This window comes from Coregonus lavaretus, assembly GCF_964263955.1.
Source record: "Coregonus lavaretus genome assembly, chromosome: 22".
Lineage (NCBI taxonomy): Eukaryota > Metazoa > Chordata > Actinopteri > Salmoniformes > Salmonidae > Coregonus > Coregonus lavaretus.
In genome coordinates, this window is record NC_140009.1 from 21,862,729 (window position 1) to 21,881,849 (window position 19,121).

The 19,121-nt window shown below is 46.9% G+C and overlaps 1 protein-coding gene across 1 annotated transcript; it reads right to left on the reverse strand.

Moving 5' to 3' along the window:
* Window positions 1-2,042: 2,042 nt before the first annotated feature.
* LOC311150363 (AMP deaminase 1-like) lies at window positions 2,043-17,078 on the reverse strand (the record flags this gene model as incomplete). The annotated part of the gene is made up of 14 exons (XM_084187796.1): window positions 2,043-2,198; window positions 2,443-2,553; window positions 2,784-2,957; window positions 3,083-3,203; window positions 3,359-3,522; window positions 3,790-3,916; window positions 4,203-4,366; window positions 4,454-4,585; window positions 4,816-5,010; window positions 5,939-6,068; window positions 7,204-7,426; window positions 7,541-7,706; window positions 15,030-15,195; window positions 16,927-17,078. The coding sequence occupies 14 exons, from the start codon at window positions 17,076-17,078 to the stop codon at window positions 2,043-2,045; spliced, it is 2,181 nt and encodes a 726-aa protein (XP_084043922.1).
* Between the last annotated feature and the right edge of the window lie 2,043 nt (window positions 17,079-19,121).

Here is a 19,121-nt window from a genome sequence, read left to right on the forward strand (position 1 = left end):
GATTGACACAATCACAGGAAATGTCATTTGTATCCACTCTGAAATAAGCAATTGACAGTGCAAGGGCATCAATTTCAGCAAATCAATTCAGTCGTGGTTTGGTTTGACAAAAGAGATTCATACAGAAATCAAATTAAACCATTTGACATTTAATTTATTTGTTTCAAATCATTCTTGTAATTGTGTCCCCCACAATATGGCACATTAAGCATGAAATGTGTGGTCACATTTCATAAACAAGTGAAACCAATTAAATGAAAAACTGGAATACATCATACAGGATGATCACTATACAGCTCTGGAAAAAATTAAGAGACCACTGCAAATTTTTCTTAAATCAGCATCTCTACATGTATGATAGCCATTCCATTCCAGTGTCTGTTGAATTCATTCTACTGAATTAGGTACTGATTAGGTGATCACCTGAACCAAATGTTATTTAACGAGGAAAAGCATAAAAACCACTGCTGTGGTAGTCACTATCCTCTTGCAATAGGACCAGCTGGATAATCAAAAAATAACTATTGACCATGCCAAAAGAGTTGAAAACGAAAGTTTTGAGTGAGGAAAAGAAGGGTTCAATTCTGGCTTTACTGGCAGAGGGATACAGTGAGCGTCAGGTTGCTTCCATCCTTAAAATGTCAAAAGACGGCGGTTCATAAGAACAAGGTCAAGCAGCAGACATTGGGGACAACAAAGCTACAGACCGGCAGAGGGCAAAAACGACTCTCTACTGACCGGAATGACCGCCAACTCATTTGAATGTCACTCAACAACCGTAGGATGACATCAAGTGACCTACAAAAAGAATGGGAAACGGCAGCTGGGGTGAAGTGCATGGCGAGGACGGTTCGAAACAGGCTCCTAGGGGCAGGGCTGAAGTTGTGCAAAGCTAGAAAAAAGCCCTTCATCAATGAGAAGCAAAGAAGAGCCAGGCTGAGGTTTGCAAAAGACCATAAGGATTGGACCGTAGAGGACTGGAGTAAGGTCATCTTCTCTGATGAGTCCAATTTTCAGCTTTGCTCAACACCTGGTTGTCTAATGGTTAGACGGAGACCTGGAGAAGCCTACAAGCCACAGTGTCTCACACCCACTGTGAAATTTGGTGGAGGATCGGTGATGATCTGGGGGTGCTTCAGCAAGGCTGGAATCGGGCTGATTTGTCTTTGTGAAGGACGCATGAATCAAGCCACGTACAAGGTTGTCCTGGAATAACTTGCTTCCTTTTGCTCTGACATTGTTCCCCACCTCTGAGGATTGGTTTTTCCAGCAGGACAATGTGCCATGCCACACAGCCAGGTCAATCAAGGTGTGGATGGAGGACCACCAGATCAAGACCCTGTCATGGCCAGCCCAATCTCCAGACCTGAACCCCATTGAAAACTTCTGGAATGTGATCAAGAGGAAGATGGATGGTCACAAGCCATCAAATAAAGCAGAGCTGCTTGAATTTCTGCGCCAGGAGTGGCATAGTCACCCAACATCAATGTGAAAGACTGGTGGAGAGCATGCCAAGACGCATGAAAGCTGTGATTGAAAATCAGGGTTATTCCACCAAATATTGATTTCTGAACTCTTCCTAAGTTAAAACATTAGTGTTGTTTAAAAATGAACATGAACTTATTTTCTTTGCATTATTCGAGGTCTGACAACACTGCGTCTTTTTTGTTATTTTGACCAGTTGTCTTTTTCTGCAAATAAATGCTCTAAATGACAATATTTGTATTTGGGAGAAAGGTTGTCAGTTTATAGAATAAAACAAAAAATGTTAATTTCACCCAAACACATACCTATAAATAGTAAAACCAGAAACTTATTTTTGCAGTGGTCTCTTAATTTTTTCCAAAGCTGTATATGCTGTGTTAAATTTAACTGAGTTGTACACAGCCACCAGATGACACTAAAAACACATTACCCATTCTAATAAATAGACCATGTGGTTTGCCATGGAGCGAACACTAATACACAAGGCGGCTTTGTCTTAAAGAATCGATACATTTAGCAGGAGCTGTTAACATAAAACATATAAAATCTAAGATTGTTCAGTCAGTCTTCAGACCCTCCTTGATGAGGTTGAGCTCATAGCACAGTGTCTCGTAGCGATAGGCCATACGGATCTGGGCCACATTGGTCTTGCGGATGTCATTGCCCTCAGGGCCCTCCTTCAGATAGTCGGCACCCAGAAAGTGAGTCTTCTCCTGTAGATAAAAACCCAAGGCAACACATTTTGGTGCTGATGATACTTAGCCATGGCAGTCTACTATAGTGCTGTGTATTGTAACAAAATGCTTGAAAAGCCTGAGTTTAGCCATGAATCATGGCATGTCTTTGTAAAATATGTATATATATATATATTGACAGTTCAGGCCACAGTGTGGCTAAATTGTGGGTCTCTGAGGCAGTATATTGTCTATCCTGTTTATCGTCTGTTGGGTTTGTTACCTCATCAGACAGGCCACTCTGCAGCACACTGTTCCTGGAGATCTCACACATGTCACAGGTGCTGAGCTTGAACACCTGGGCTGCAATGGCGTACTCCTCCATCAGGGGCTCCTGAGGACACACAGTCAGAGCTGGGTGTCTCGCTTACGCTCTATAACTGATTTAGGATCAGCTCAAAATCAACCCTTGCCATTTTGAATTTGAAGGTTAAACCAATGAACAGCACCCTGGGTCAGTTGATTGGCACGTAATGCACCAACATGAACCAAGAGAGCCCCAAAACATACATATTGTCCTACACAACCCACACAGTACTGGAGGGGCACCCAGTTTGGCCTCACCTTGGTGTAGTGGAACTGCATGGGGTCATCAGTGGACAGGGAGACGATCAGGCCCTTCTTGAGGAACTCCAGAAGAGGATTCTTGGCATACTCCAGGAAGAGACTGTTGTTGCTGAGTGGAGACATGGCAATGGGAATCTGGGCCAGGAAGTAGAGGTACTGCAACACGGGGCTCTGTTGGGTGGGAGTGTTAGATACAAACATCAACATTAGGACCACAGGAGTTAGTTGTGTCATGTGTTGAGGCACTGATGGTGCCAAAGAAAGAGAGGAGGCTATTTTGTTTGGAGGCTACTGACCTTCTTGAGATTGAGGCCGTGAGAGATGTTGTCAGCGGTCATGAAGGAGGCCAGCAGATGGGTGACGGCTCCAGCCTCTCCACAGTGGGGCCTGAACTGGAAGGTGTTCATTCCCCTAGCTCTAGGAAGCAAACAGAAACACAGACTCAGAGACAGAATGATGGCCATGTACTCTAAGACACTGATAATGATATGGGTGTATCATGTTTGATTTGAACTTTTTCTGAAATAATTTCTTGAAGGACGTGTAGATTGTGATTGACATGTGATACTCACTTCCGGAGCTGGTTGACCATAGTGATGTTGGCATACATGTAGTAGATGTAGTAAGTGTAGGAGGGGTTCTTGACAATGTCCCACTCCTCTGGCTTGGGGCTCTTGGTGCAGAACATGTGACCACTGTGCTTGGACTCGTCATCCACACTGTCGAATCCTGTCACCTACAGAGCGGCGAAAGAAGGAGAATGAAGAGATTGCCTTGATATTCAATGCATTTTCAACATATTTCAAACCAATCTTTCATTTTATAAAGTGATTGAAAATGTCCAAAACAAATTTTTAACTAAAATTCCTCCCTTCTGAAAAAAAGTCCATCAAGGCTGGAGAACAATCATGAATTAGGACATTTGAGTGAAATACCCCTTGAAAGTATCAATTTATAATGTAAACCTCCTTTATCCCTGGTCCCTCATGCCAGTCTCACTCACATGCTTGAGGAAGATGCTGAGCTCAGGGTTGGCATGGGGTTCGATGGTGGCCTGGAAAATAGGCAGGAAGATGTTCTCCAGCATCTTTCCAAAGTGGGGCACAAAGTTCCTGCCTCTGAAGATGTCACTGAGGTGGTAGTACAGAGAATGAGCGGTTAGAAGTTCTTCAGACATTTTTCTAAATGCACAAATATCATTATTTAGAGAGCCATTTACAAATATATTCTGTTCTGTTGTTTATTTTACTTTGAGTGCCAACATGACATTCATAAAATAGTAGACTTGTATACCGAGATTGCCAAACTCTGTATGTCCATGCCTCTAGTATTTCTAACTCTTCCTGAATAATCTGATCGAAAAAAGGGTGCAGAAAGAACAGAGGGACATTCACTGAACAGAGGGATAGAACTTACTAGATCCTGGGCACTTGAATCATCCACTTGAGTTGAGGGGAGAAGACTCTATGCTTGTTGAACCAGCCGGAGAGCTTGGTCCACTCGTTAGGGTTGCAGCCATAGATGGAAAGACGGGGCTCGGCATATTGGTACTTGGCATCCTCCAGGTCAGAGGCCACTTCCTGGGTGCGAAAAAATGGAGAATTAGCTGGTTGTAATTAAGCAGTGTTTACAAAAGGGATACTAACACAGCCATAGCAGAGTCTAACCTTAATGATCCTGGCGAAGTACTCTCCGTCGATGTGGTTCTCTGTCTTCATGTACAGGTCACGCAGCTCACTGGCTCCCACAGGGTTGTACTTAGCATTGAACTTGTCAAAACGCTGAAAGGTTTGTCTGCCCTTAAGAGAAGAGGGCGAGAGAAGCATGTAAGACCAGGGAATGTTCACATTGCCAATGGAAAAATAATCAAAATATCAAAGTTCCATATGTATTTTACTATGTAAGCATTCTACGGCTTCTGCCAAGAGGTCTGGACCTTTATGACACGGGAGGTAGTAGCACACTTGCCCTTTGGCCACAAGACTGCTTTCCCCCTTTGATCGCTACACTAGCTAGCGGTAGGACTCACAGCATGCACATCCAGGGAATCGACAGTGAGGTCATAGGGGTGCAGGTTGAGGTTGGCAAACAGCTCCTTCATGGTCACATCTTTTCCCTTGATGTTTTGCACTACACGGTCAGCGTCCACCCTATACGACTTCTTGATGAAGCGCAGGAGGTGCTTCTGGTTCATGCAGGCAGCTGCATGGATGTGGGTGTCTACCTACAACAGCACAAACAGGAGTTATGAGAAAAAATAGTTATGAGTTACTAGTTATTATGAGTTCTCTTTGTGGTGTACTGACACTGCTTGAACAACAGGGGGAGCAGAGCTCACAACATTTGTTATTTGGGAGCAGAAGCAGAAGTTGCACCCTGGTTGTAAGAAGTTAAAGTAGCCTACTCTAATGCCCATAGACATCATTTGCACTCACAAATATAAGATATCTGTTGAAAGGTCTTTATTATGTAAATTTTTTTTTTTTTATGAAATGAAACTGGTGTAGCCTCCTGTACCTCAGTTGGTAGAGCATGGCGCTTGCAACGCCAGGGTTGTGGGTTCGATTCCCACGGGGGGCCAGTATGAAAAATGTATGCACTCACTAACTAAGTCGCTCTGGATAAAAGCGTCAGCTAAATGACTAAAATGTAAATGTAATAGGGTGAAGATTGCCCTGTTACAGGCAGTTATTTTGAGTGTTTAATGTGCTCTGTGATTGACCATGTCTAGGGCCCTGCTTTTAGGTGAGGAAATGGTACACTGTGCTTTTACGTTCATGGCTAGGGAGGATACACCTTATGTCAAATTGACGTCAAAAATGTATTTCTTTATTTTGCATTTTAGCTAACCCTTTTCCTAACCTTAACCTAATTATCCTGACCTGCTACGAAAAGTAAATTCTGACAAGCTGTATACTATCTAGTCAAAACCTGCTTTCTCCGGTATTTTCAGCATTATCCACTAGTGTTACTACAGGCAGAAAATCCTAGTAACTGTTCTGTAATTGACACAAGCTGTCTCCGATCAATAAATCAATGTCTGGTTGTGCATGTGTGTTAAGCCAACACCTTAACCGTTACACCAAGAGGTCTTAAGAGTGTTAATAAGCTAGGCTAATGCGTATATGTTTTGTAAGGCGGTAGCTATCTACCTTCCTGCAGTTGTAGAAGTCCCTATGGGGGTTCAGCTTCAGCTCCTTCATTTCCTCCATCTCGTTCAGCATCTCATGCACGTTGAACTTGGACATGAGGAACTTCAGACGACGGTGAGTGTATGTCTTACTGCCACCCAGGAAAGACAGGCAAAAATGTAATGTGGAATTTATAAAGTTGTTAGGCATTTTGTGGTGTGATATGTTGTCCATATGTTGGATTATTTGTTCCAGACCAGCCCTAAAGCTGCATTTACACAGGCAGTCCAATTATGATCTTTTGCCCAATTATTGGCAAAAGCTGATCTGATTGGTCAAAAGACCAATTAGTGATGCAAGTGTTTGAGCAGGGTTGGATCAAAAGCCAGCACATACACACTGCTGTGGATCTGCTGGGCTGGAGTTAACCTCGTCCCCAGGATATTGCGCACAGCACATATTACCCCAATCATAGTAGCTAACTAGCTTTAGTGCCTATTAATGAAGGTATCTTCTTCCAGGGAGACTTTTGTTAAAAGAGACACGATGCTCGGTCTGAACATGAACATGGATAGCTTGTGGTACGGTTTTGGAAACCTAAGGGACGTATCTTTGATATATCAGCGAGAAATAATTTTCAAAACTATTTACTACACACCTTTATAGGGTTAGGACCTTAAGGAGTAACGGTAGGCTCGACTACACTCCTTGAGTACATTCTTGGGCTAAATGCATATAAGCCTAGGCCATAGTCCCGTGAGCTCAGTTGGTAGAGCATGGCACTTGCAACGCCAGGGTGTGGGTTCGACTCCCACGGGGGTCCAGTATGAACAAATATGAAAATGTATGCACTCACTACTATAAATTGCTCTGGATAATAGCGTCTGCTAAATGACTAAAAATGTAAAAACATCAACGTTTCAAGGTTGGCCTTAGTGGGAGTGACAATATAATTTTATGGGAGTGACCTTACTGATTAAAGTATTTGTAATTACATTTTAGTGAATCACACGACTGCGAGGCGTGGCTCCAAATGGAGGCAGGACCCGGGCAGGAATTTGTGTTGCGCACAAGACACATACCGGGGAAGAATGGGTTGTGGGAGATGATTGGTTGGTAGATTATGCCAATGCCTATGTGTAAGGAGTTTCTCCAGATATTTCTGTATTGGCTAACCGAGGCCAAGTTTGCCGCTTTGGTCAACCAGACTCTTTGCGCATTTGGGCGGAAGTGTCTTGGAACGAAGTTAGGTTGGAGTTGACCTCCCATCGTTCAGTAAGACTCACGTTGGGCCCTGTGCAATCAGAGCAATGAGGAAGTTCATGTCGTCGATGAAGGTTTCGTAGTGGGGGGCGGGCATGTTCTCGATGGGTTTGTGTTGGTCGGCCGCTGCCGCGTCTTTGTACACGTAGATGATACCGTTCTTCATACGCGCTACCCAGCTCAGGTTTTCAGGCAGGCACTTGGTGTTGAAGGGGTCCTCGCCCTCCTTGGGTGGGGATGTGAAGACTGGCAAACAAAATGGTAGCTGTTAGACACTTTCTTGGCAGTAATCTGTCACGAGAAACTACTGCATGCATACCCCAGACATTTACATTCACACTTGCCAGCCTATTCACTTACCTGGTTGCACTGAGTGTTCAGGCTTAAAGGGCTCTCCCTCAATTTCCCTCAGGTACTGGGATGTGGTGAGGGGGAAGCGCTGGTAGGCCAGCCTCATGTACTTCTCTCTGATGGTCAGCGCACGGTACACGCCCTTACAGGAAAGCTCAAAGTCATCCATGGTCACCTAAGAGTAGCGAGGGGAATGATGGAATAAGTGCCCTGTTCCAATACTTTAAAAAAAAAAATGCATCCCTCCATTCCTTGAAGTAATCACTGATCTAACACAAATGGATAATTGTCAGCAAGTTGTCGGTTTACAATGGGACCAAATAATTAGGTAATATTCATAAGTGGGTTATGTAGTAGTGCTTAAGTTGGAAAGTGAACTACAAACAGTTTCATAAGCAGGCCCCACCTCCTCCTTATGTTCTATATCGTGGATCTCCGCCCCATAGGGGAGCTCTGCTCCTAGTGGTTTACCCTCTGCCCTAAGGCAGCAACAGCCTGAGACAAAATTATGCACACACCTGCAGCCAATAGGAGCACAGGTGTCCCTATAAGAGGGGATGCCTCCCCTCAATCAGCCTCCCTTTATCTTCAGCGACTGGATGACTAGACTGAAGAGCCAAGAAGAGACGAAGCACGAAGACTCAGGACGAAAACGCCGTTGATATTCCAGTCATCAACGTCGTCTAAATGAGCACACCGGGAGATTTCCCACCCCCAAAAGCTATTTTCAGAGCTCAGTGCAGATGCACTTCTATGGCGGCCGGTGACCACCACGACCTGTGTTTCGTGTGTTTGGGATCCCAGCATGCCAAGGAAGGCGTCTGCAGTCCCCCGAATTGCGCCTCCTGCGCCCTCCTTTCTTTAAAGGAGAGGAAGCAGCGTTGGGCGTTTTTTAGGGAGGACATCCCCCTTGAGGACGTGCTGTCGATACTAGCCTCTGCTTCAGAGGCGTCGTCCGACGGCGCAGACTCGGGGGAGGATAGGGATTTTGAGGAGGAGTCCGGCGTTCCGATGGAACAGTCAGACCCCATCCCTCATATTTTCAAGCCCCCCTTTCCCTTGGAAAGCGAGAGGGCTTGTAGTCCCTATAGCGAAGGGGACACGAGCTCTGAGAGATCAGAAGCCCTGTCCTTCGCTGCAGCCTCTCTGAGAGCGGATTTTCCGGGTCTTATTGAGAGAGCTGCGCAACGTCTGGAGATAAGGCTGCCCCCTCTTCCCTCCGCACCGGAGGTTGATATGATGGAGGGCGGTCCTTATTCCAGGCCGAGGAAGGCGGCAGAGCCAGTGGCTCCTGCCATGCCTTCTTTGGCCAGGTACGTTGAGGGCTCGTGGGAGGCACCTTTAGCGGCGCGTTCGCCAGTGAAAGCGTACCTCCCATTCACGAGAGTGGAAGGAAGGTTCCAGGGCAAGGGAATCCCCAGGTTAGAGAGCGCCATGGCGGCGTATCTTGTACAGGGTTCGAGCCCTTGGCCCTCTTCCAAGAAGGCCACATTGCCATCCCAGAAGGACCGACTCACAGCGTCGCTGTTAGAGAAGTCCTTTGGGTTGGGAGCCCAAGCTGTAGCAGCAGCTAATAACATTGCCCTCTTGGCGGCCGCTCTGTCCCGTTTAACCACGGGCAAGACAGAGCTGGCACCGGAGGAGGTGGAGGAGGCGTCCAGAATTTCTGGCGCCATACTCCACCTAACACAGGCGTCCGCAGTCTGCGCGGGGAGGTCCATGGCCACTTCGGTGGTCGGGGAGCGACACCTCTGGTTGTCATTGACTTCCATGAAAGAGGCAGACAGGACGTCTCTCTTGAACGCCCCCCTCTCTGACGACGGCCTCTTTGGGGTCGCAGTCAAGGAGGCGACGGAGCGTTTTTCCAAACTGGAGGAGGAGAAGAAACAGCTGGCCAAGCACCTGCCGTTGGCAGGACGACTCGGCCCCGCTCCGTCCCAGAGGCCATCTACCTCCGCCCCTCAAAGTAGACCGGGGTCTACAGCGAGGCGGCGTAATCGGCGTCATCCGGCGGCAGCGAGCAGCAAGGGAACGGGCCCCGCCCTTCCAGCAGCTACAGTAGCCCCACTTCAGCCGGCGAGGGAGGTGACGAGGACGCCGACCTGGCCCTCCAAGGGAGGCAAAAGGAGGCGTACGTGACGGGACGCGGGGGAGTGGATGGAGGACGCGTCGATGGTGTCGAACGTGCCCACTGTTCCCCCCCACCCTTCGGTTGAAGGGATGGGTGTTGATGTAAATGCCTTTGTTGATGTGTTTAATAAAGAGTTGGCTCCACCTGACTTTGTCAAAAAAGAGCCTATTTTCCATAATACGTCCGAGAGCGTTCAAATCTCACCCTCTCTTCCTTACCACTCTAAGAGCCGTTCAGCCCACCGAAGGTGCGTTGCTGAACAGGCACTTAGAGTAGGTATCCATAAGACCTCAATCAGGTCGTCACATCACACTTCACGTATAAGAAGTGCTTTACATAGCAGGCAGCAGTCTCTGTCAGATTCTGACATGAGGACGCAGCCGCTATTTGGGGATGGCGCACTAGCACAGACCAATGTCTCTGCTAGTACGAGCCAGACCCATGCTGCGTTCACGGAGGGCCCGATTACCGCGGTCACGAAGGTGTCCAGAGTATCGGCGCCCCCAGGCATTGTAACACAGCAGCTATCTGGGGACGGCGCATTATCACAGACCAAGGTCTCGGTTAATGCGATTCAGACCTATGCTACGTTCACGGAGGGCCGGATTACTAGGGTTATGGGTATAACCAACGTGTCGGCTCCCCTGACAGAACGAGCTAGTACTCACCACACTGAGTGTGAATCAACCCACCAGGGGTGCAGAGTTGAACACACACAGAAGGTGAAAGTTAAGAAGGTATCAAGGCGCCGCCTTGTTTTACCTCATAGAGACCTCATACTACAGACTTCTAGGAGTACTGTAGTGAAGGGCTCTGATAGCGAATTGCAGTCACCTAAGATGACGCAATCGCTTGCTGGGGATGGTGCCCTGCCGCAGGCTGTGACCTCGGTCAGCGCAATTCAGACCCGCGATGCGTTCAAGGAGGGCAGGAATACGACGGTTATGAGTTTAACCGACGTCCCTGCTCCTCTTTCTCTCTCAGAACGCATTGATGGTTCCTCTCCCTTTCACGGGAGGCCCACCTTGGGCTGTTCCACCACTTCAATGTTGGGGAACAGTGGCGGTAAGGGCCATAGAGGAATACAGGTCCTTCCTACTGGATGCACCACAGCTTCGTGCTCAGCCGCTTTCTCTGCATTGCTGGCAGTGGCGAAGAAGCTGCACCCTCTCACGCTGGCTAGAACAGACGTTGCAGAAGGGTTATGCTCTCCAATTCCACCGGACCCCACCCCCGTTCAGGGGAGTGGTGGAGACGGTGATGAAAACGCCAGACAAAGTGGCCGCTCTGATGACAGAGATTACGGAACTTTTGGCGAAGGAGGCGGTGACAGTAGTTCCCCGGGAGCAAAGGAACAAAGGGCTATATTCGCCTTATTTCCTAGTGCCCAAAAAGACGGGGGGAGTGAGGCCGATTTTGGACTTACGCATTCTCAACGAGAGCATAACCAAACGGCCCTTCCGAATGCTAACGACAAAACGTCTGCTGGAATGTGTCCAGAGAGGGGACTTTGTACGAGCATAGACCTAAAGGACGCGTACTTTCATGTGCCGGTTCAGCCGCGTCACAAGGAAGTTTCTGCGGTTCGCCTTTCAAGGGGTGGCGTACGAATACACGAGGATGCCATTTGGGTACGCCCTGGCACCTCGCACATTTTCCAAGTGTGTGGAGGCGGCATTGGAACCGTTGCGTCGTCAGGGAATACGGCTACTAGCCTACCTGGACGATCTACTGGTTCTCGCCCCGTCAGCAGAGCTGGCGATCACTCACACAACACAGACAGTGATGCATCTCACAAGTCTGGGGTTTGCTGTGAATTGGAAAAAGAGCGCGCCCTGGCCCACTCATCAGATTGTCTACCTGGGGATACAGCTAGACACTGTGAGGATGAGGGCTCGAATTTCGGACCCCCGAAGGGTAGCCTTGTTGCTAGCCCTGAGGAAGTGTCGTCCGAATCACACGGTGACGGCGCTGTCGATCATGTCACTTTTGGGTCTCATGTCGTCAGCCCACTCTGTGGTTCCGCTGGGACTCCTGCATATGCGCAGGATGCAGCGATGGTTCGCCCAACTAAGACTAGACCCATTGCGTCAACGTCATCGGTTGGTGGTGGTTCCCCTCTCGCTCAGTGCAGATCTGAACTATTGGAGAAACCCGCGCGTTCTCACGCACGGAGTCCCGATAGGAAAGGTGTCCTCTCACATCCCAGTATTCACGGATGCGTCCCTGACGGGATGGGGAGGGACATGTCAGACCCAAGCGATAGGAGGTGTGTGGCCTCAATCAGGTCGTCATATCAACCTCTTGGAGTTGGAAACGGTTTGACTGGTTCTGACCCACTTCGCGTTTACCCTTCGGGGTCGCGATGTGCTGGTCTGGTCAGACAACCGGACCACAGTAGCTCACATAAATCGCCAGGGAGGAGTCAGGTCTCCTGCTCTCCATCGGGCGGCAGAGGAATTGTGGCTGTGGGCTCACGAGCACCTTCGCTCATTGAGAGCAGCACACATTCCGGGCTACTTGAACGTAGGAGCAGACCTCATGTCAAGAGGGGGTCCTCGAGACGACGAGTGGTGTCTGCATCCGGACGCGCAATGTCCTCTGTGGTTCTCTCTGAGGGAACAGGACGAACCGCCACTGGGAAGGGACGCCTTTGCGCACCAACCGTGGCCGAGAGTTCTCCTGTATGCATTCCCTCCGCTGTCCTGCATTCTCCCACTGCTAGCCAGGGTGAGGTCAGGGGGGCTGTCAGTGATACTGATAGCGCCCGATCGCCCGGGGGCTCCTTGGTTTGCGGAGATGAGTCAGATGTTGATTGCGCCACCTTGGCCAATTCCACATCGACGGGACGCGTTGTCTCAGGCGGGAGGCACGATAGGGAAATTGCCCATAATCGGCCAACCACTGAAGGCCTGGCTGCTGAGAGGGACAGGCTAGAGCGCCATGGGTTATCTGATGCAGTGATCAGGACCATACAGGGTTCACGTGCCAGTTCCACTTCTAAGATGTATGCCAGTAGATGGAACGTGTTTTCACGATGGTGTGTCACACAAGGTGTAGACCCCATGAGCTGTCAGGTGGAGAGTATTCTCTCTTTTCTACAGCTCATGTTTGATAAGCAAAAATCGCCTGCCACTATTAGGGTGTTTGCAGCAGCGATTTCAGCTTGTCAAGAGGGGTTTGGCAGAGACAATGTCTTTAGCCACCCTCTAGTGAAACGCTTCCTATTAGGAACGCGGCGACTTAGGCCAACACCTAGAGTCACGCTTCCTCAGTGGGATTTGGATTTGGTACTCGAAGCGCTATGTAAGTCGCCGTTCGAGCCATTGAATCAAATACCCCTCAAGATGCTGTCTATGAAGACAGCACTGTTGCTCGCTTTGACTACAGCTAAGCGGGTCAGTGATTTGTGTGCTCTTTCGACGAGACCTGACTGCCTGGCCATCAATGGTGACCTGAGCAGAGCAGTGTTACGTCCTAACCCGGCATTTGTGCCGAAGGTTATTAAGAGTTCATATAGGTCACAGACCGTGGAGCTGTGGGCTTTTTCTCCTCCTCCTCATAGAGAGAGGAGTGAGGAAAAGCTCCATCGCCTGTGCCCGGTACGCGCTTTGGCGTGTTACGTCGAGCGCACAGCAGCGATTAGGTCATCGCCTCAGTTGTTTGTGTGTCACGGTGCGGCTGCACTAGGTAGACCACTTTCAAAACAGCGGTTGTCTCACTGGCTTTGTGAAGGCATTGAGACAGCTTATGAGGCAGCGGGGCGGCAATTGCCTCAGGGTATCAGAGCTCACTCCACTCGTGGAGTAGCGGCTTCTACTGCCCTTTTCAGAGGAACAGGGGTGGAGGATATCTGTAGAGCAGCATCCTGGTCGACGCCGTCTCCATTTATCCGTTTCTATCTCTTAGATATGTCTTCTAACTCTCTGGCTCGATCTGTACTCAGCGTGGCTGAAGGGAGATCTTGAGCAAGAAAGAGAGGAGAAGCAGGACTGTGGACACAGGTTTCCATCAGGTCCGCTTTGGTTAGGAAGACGTGTTTTTGACAGATATGTTTTCTAACTCTTTGGCTCGGTCTGTACTCAGCATAGCTGAAGGGAGATCTTGAGCTAGGAAGAGAGGAAAAAGCAGGACTATGGACAAGGTTTCCATCAGGTCCGCTTTGGATAAGAAAACATATTTTGTGGCATGACTCCTGACTGACAGGTTCAGTACAGTAGAGGCATGTGTTGATTGACAGAATGTGAGGTCATCTATCTGCTTGTTCAGTTTAGTATGACCCATGTTTTGTTCCTGCCCACTAATCTCTGGGATTCCATTGAGTGAGTGAGGCGGTCTACCGCGTTCACAATGTAGAGTGACACTTGGTGTCATTCCATTAGTGGTCGGTAGTGTTTTCACAGGATATTGAGGCACATCTATCTGCTAGTACAGATTAGTATGGCTTCTATTCTGGTGATCTGCCCACTAGTCATTGGCATTGCCATTGGACTAGGTGGGGCGGGTCTTTAACCGATGACGCGGTATATTGTGATGCCCGTAGGGGTTTTTAGTTGCAGTACTGCGGGACTTGGTTGCAGCCATTGCTAGGCCTGACCTTTTCGTTTCGATGGGAAGTGTTAGGCTCGGCAGGGAGTACATTTTGGAGCGCTACGCTCCGCCTTAAACCACTAGGAGCAGAGCTCCCCTATGGGGCGGAGCTCCACGATATAGAACGATTAGTTACCGGAGTGTAACTCCAGTTCTATGAGTGGAGCGGAGCCCCATAGGACTTAAGGCCCTGCCGACCCTCTCTAGTCTCGCTGAAGATAAATATCTCGGGAGGCTGATTGAGGGGAGGCATCCCCTCTTATAGGGACACCTGTGCTCCTATTGGCTGCAGGTGTGTGCATAATTTTGTCTCAGGCTGTTGCTGCCTTAGGGCAGAGGGTAAACCACTAGGAGCAGAGCTCCCCTATGGGGCTCCGCTCCACTCATAGAACTGGAGTTACACTCCGGTAACTAATCGATTTCTCTGTAAATGTCAGAGCCACATTTTCTAAACTTAAACCTGGACAGCCGCTGTGGGCTCCTAGTCTCCAGTCTAGAGGGATCTATTCCTTTGAGGAGGCTTCCCTACAGGAGGTCAATGACCCAGACCCAGAGACACATACTAGCCATAGTGGTCAAGTTCATACCCAGAGCCATGAGACTTTTGCTGCTATTTGAGGGGGAGAGGGAGGCGACAGCATAGATAATGTGTTATATATGAGTTTATGAGTGGTGCCCATCCTGTTGGACCAGGTCTCTCTTGCAAAGGAGATTTGATCTCAATAAGACTAACCTGGATAAGAGAGAAACATAGGCTACGTAGCTAAGATATAATACCCCAGAGGCGTAGTCTCCAATGATGGACACTCTCTGGAAGTCAGGCACTTCTAGGTAGGTTGGGGTGTCCAACAACACCTCCGCCACAGGTGCCAGCACCTTCCTGGCCTGGTCACTCATGGAGGAAGGCAAAGTCATGGTGCGACACTTTTGCAGTCTCTTCTTACTGCGGAGCGACAGGGGAGGCGCGACAGACAAACAGTGGATTTAGTTGTAAGGCAAAGGGCGAGGCTATACGGACATGCCTGGTACACTCAAATTGGTGACATATGTCACCCAGCTGAGAGTTGAGACGAATGTATTCGGTTCAGTCAGTCTTCCTGATGAGCCCATCCCAGCACGTTAGTTTATGCTGGCCTGGCAACAGCAGCATGGCGCTAGTTAAAACGTATATATATTTATAATAACTTGTAGTATTGGTCACCATGACATGCCAATTAGCTAACGTAACGACAAGTTGGTGCGAATGACCAGTGCAAGGGTCTTTTATCGAGGTGCTTCCCACTGGGCAGCTGTATCACGTCGCTGGCGGTAGCTAACGTTGCCAATTTGTTCCATCCCACTTGATTATATTTAGAGTAGGATAACAGCCTACACGAGAAATAACTTGTAATATTGGTAGTAACCATCTGGATGTCACCGTGATTGTCTACTTGCTCAATGGGGAGCGTTTGCGCTGCAAGCTGGCAACACAACACGCGGGGCACAGTGTCCTTCGCTCCCGCTTGCCGAGCACTGCTGTCCGGTAGTAAGGAGTGGGAAGTAGCTAGCTAGTGTAACCAATATCAGGCCAGGTTAACAGCTAAAGCGCATTCATATGTAGTGATTTTCACCGAAAATGTACAACTACGGTATTAACGAATACATTTTTGTATTTAAAAAAATCGAACAATTACTCTGAAAACGGAATGATTCTAAACACTGTCCCAACTTCGGCAGACAAGTTTCAAATTCAGGGTGAAGTTTCTACCCACAAGCAGCGAGGGGGAGTCATTAGGAGGACTGACTGAACTGAATTTGTTCGTCACCATTCAAGCGACATAGCGCTTGTAGTCCTAAAAAACGGAAATGAGTTACCTCTGGTTTCTTTCAGCCATTCCTATGGGGAAAATGAATGTGGAAAGAATAGGTTTTTGAGATAAACGCCGAGGTTAACACAGGCTTAGGAGATCTTATACGTTTTGTTCTATGATATAATATCAGTCAGTTAACATGACCTTTAAGAATTATGAAGCCTTTGTGCTTTATGTGGTTTTTTTTTAAATTACATACATGCTTCAAAATTCACAAAAAGTGACGTTATCTGATGAAGATTCTCATAGAACAAAACGTATAAGATCTCCTAAGCCTGTGTTTACCGCATACCTTATTTTCGGCATTTATCCAAAAACCCTACAAAAACAACCATGGTTGGAGTTAGTGCCTACAAAAAGACGCCATTACTATTGTTCTCTATACTTAATACATTTTGGGGACTGGGCGTGTCCTTATCGCCTCTCCCCTATTATATTGCCAAAGTGGTCGAGTGACCACTCTAACAGTGGAAATACATGACCTCAATGATTGAAGGCAGGCGAGATCAGGTGGTACCATTCTAGCCAATGAGAGAGCAGATACGCATGTGACCAACAGGCACAACTCTTTTTAAATATATATATATATATTTTTTTTATGTTGACAAAATGCCACATGCGTCCACTTATATCAGTTCATTTGTAACAACCTAACCATTATGACACTTCTATTCGATCAAATAAGCCTTAGGTAGCAAATTAGTAATTACATTTTTCGTTTACCTCCATAGAAAAATTCCTCACTTCGTGGTCTTATTTTCCTGGACAGATTTTTTCCAGAGTAAACCCTCTCGCTTCACATCTTCCTCTCTGCTAATACCCACCGTTTCTCAGCATCTTGTTCAGTGTGCAGGTGGTAGGCCATTTCCTGTTTAAGGATGGGACAGTCATCTTGTTCTTCAAACATGGAAATCTCATCGCGGACGCCCTCACCTTTGGTCTCAGATGCAAAGACTTCCTCTGCAAAGGCACGCATGTGCTCATCGGTCTCTGGCAGAAACATATACACACGTGTTACCCACCCTGTTTTTTCTAAGGTAATAATAGCAAGTTACTAAGTTTGCACTTTTCTTATGTTATATGCCACATCACATTTTGATTCCCAAAAGCTTTTAAGTGCACTACACCGGACATGATACAATGAAATGGACAACATGGAGCGCTGACCCGAAAAACAAGCACTGAACATGAAACAAGCTATCAACAGAATAGATACAACAGGTGTGAATGATCAAGCAAGCTAGGATGGTCAAATCCATCAAGATTGAAATTATTGGTTGAAATGATCTTGTAAACAACAAGGTAGTATCACAGAGGGAAACATTAGACATACCTTACTGCAACAGTTGAAAACACTCTCCAACAGCGCATGCTTTGTGTGTGTATAAGACCAAGCAGAACTTGGTCCAACATCAACTCCCACAGCTCTGAGCACTAGCTTGGACTGTGAACACAAGATTCCATGCACACAGCGCTACAGTAATCCTGCACAAACAATAGGGCCTGACGACTCACATAAACACTCAAAAGCTTGCTCTACACTTACAAAAAATAGCTACAGTACAAACAAAACAGCCATCTAGAGCCAAACAAGACAAAGAGTCTGTGATACTGCACAACTGCAGTACCTCTTGGCCTATCTTGTTCATGGAGTCAGAGTGTCTCTGGACTCAACAAGGCCCAGAAACCTCATGCGCCATCGGACTGATCAATTTATTGACTCATTTATTTGTCTAGCATCCACTAAAAACTCTATTCTATGACAAATAAGTGAATGAATGAATGTTGGCAGTCACACGTTTCAATGGTGGGACATACACGCAGGGTCAGGCTACTCTAGGTTTGGTGTCTTCTTCTCACCCTTTATACTTACTTTGACCTGATAATGCATTCCGCAGCAGGAGAGCAGAGGATAAACCAAAAGGGAACCAATGAAACAAAATAAAAGTCAGGTTACGAATGAAATTAATGAGTTAGATAATGTTACCAAGGTATTACACATTAAAATGAATGAGTCCCTGGTCTGTTTTATTTGATCAAATGACGGAAAAATCTTTTCCCATTTACAGATGCAACATGTAACCATCAAAGGATTCAGCATGCGATAATTAACATAATGATAGTCAATTGAGTTAGTTCATGAATGTGTTGATGAAATACTAACAATGAATCACACCATGACTGAAAAGACACAACAAAATCAACTAAAGCAGCGATGGATGTTTATCGAGGTTAAACATTAATTAACAAGCATGAAATTACTTACTGAAGTAAGGCAACCGGCCATTGATTTTGGTAGAATATGAATCATGATATTTAGGGAAGATGTTACGTTTAAATTAAGATTATTGCAAAACAGTATGTCTTGGTTCTAAAAAAGTGGTCAGTCAGACACTGGTTCATTTTTATTTTACAACTTAATGTTAGATGGTTCCTCCCCCTGAAAGTAGTCAATGGGCAAAGATGAACTGTAATCTACAGTTGAAGTCGGAAGTTTACATACACTTAGGTTAGATCATTAAAACTTGTTTTTCAACCACTACACAAAATTCTTGTTAACAAACTATAGTTTTGGCAAGTTGTTTAGGACATCTACTTTGTGCATGACACAAGTAATTTATCCAACAATTGTTTCCAGACAGATTATTTCACTTATAATTCACTGTATCACAATTCCAGTGGGTCAGAAGTTTACATACACTAAGTTGACTGTGCCTTTAAACAGCTTGGAAAATTCCAGAAAATGATGTAATGGCTTTAGAAGCTTCTGATAGGCTAATTGACATCATTTGAGTCAATTGGAGGTGTGCCTGTGGATGTATTTCAATGCCTACCTTCAAACTCAGTGCCTCTTTGCTTGACATCATGGGAAAATCAAAAGAAATCAGCCAAGACCTCAGAAAAAAAGTCTGGTTCATCCTTGGGAGCAATTTCCAAACGCCTGAAGGTACCACGTTCATCTGTACAAACAATAGTATGCAAGTATAAACACTATGGGACCACGCAGCCATCATACCGC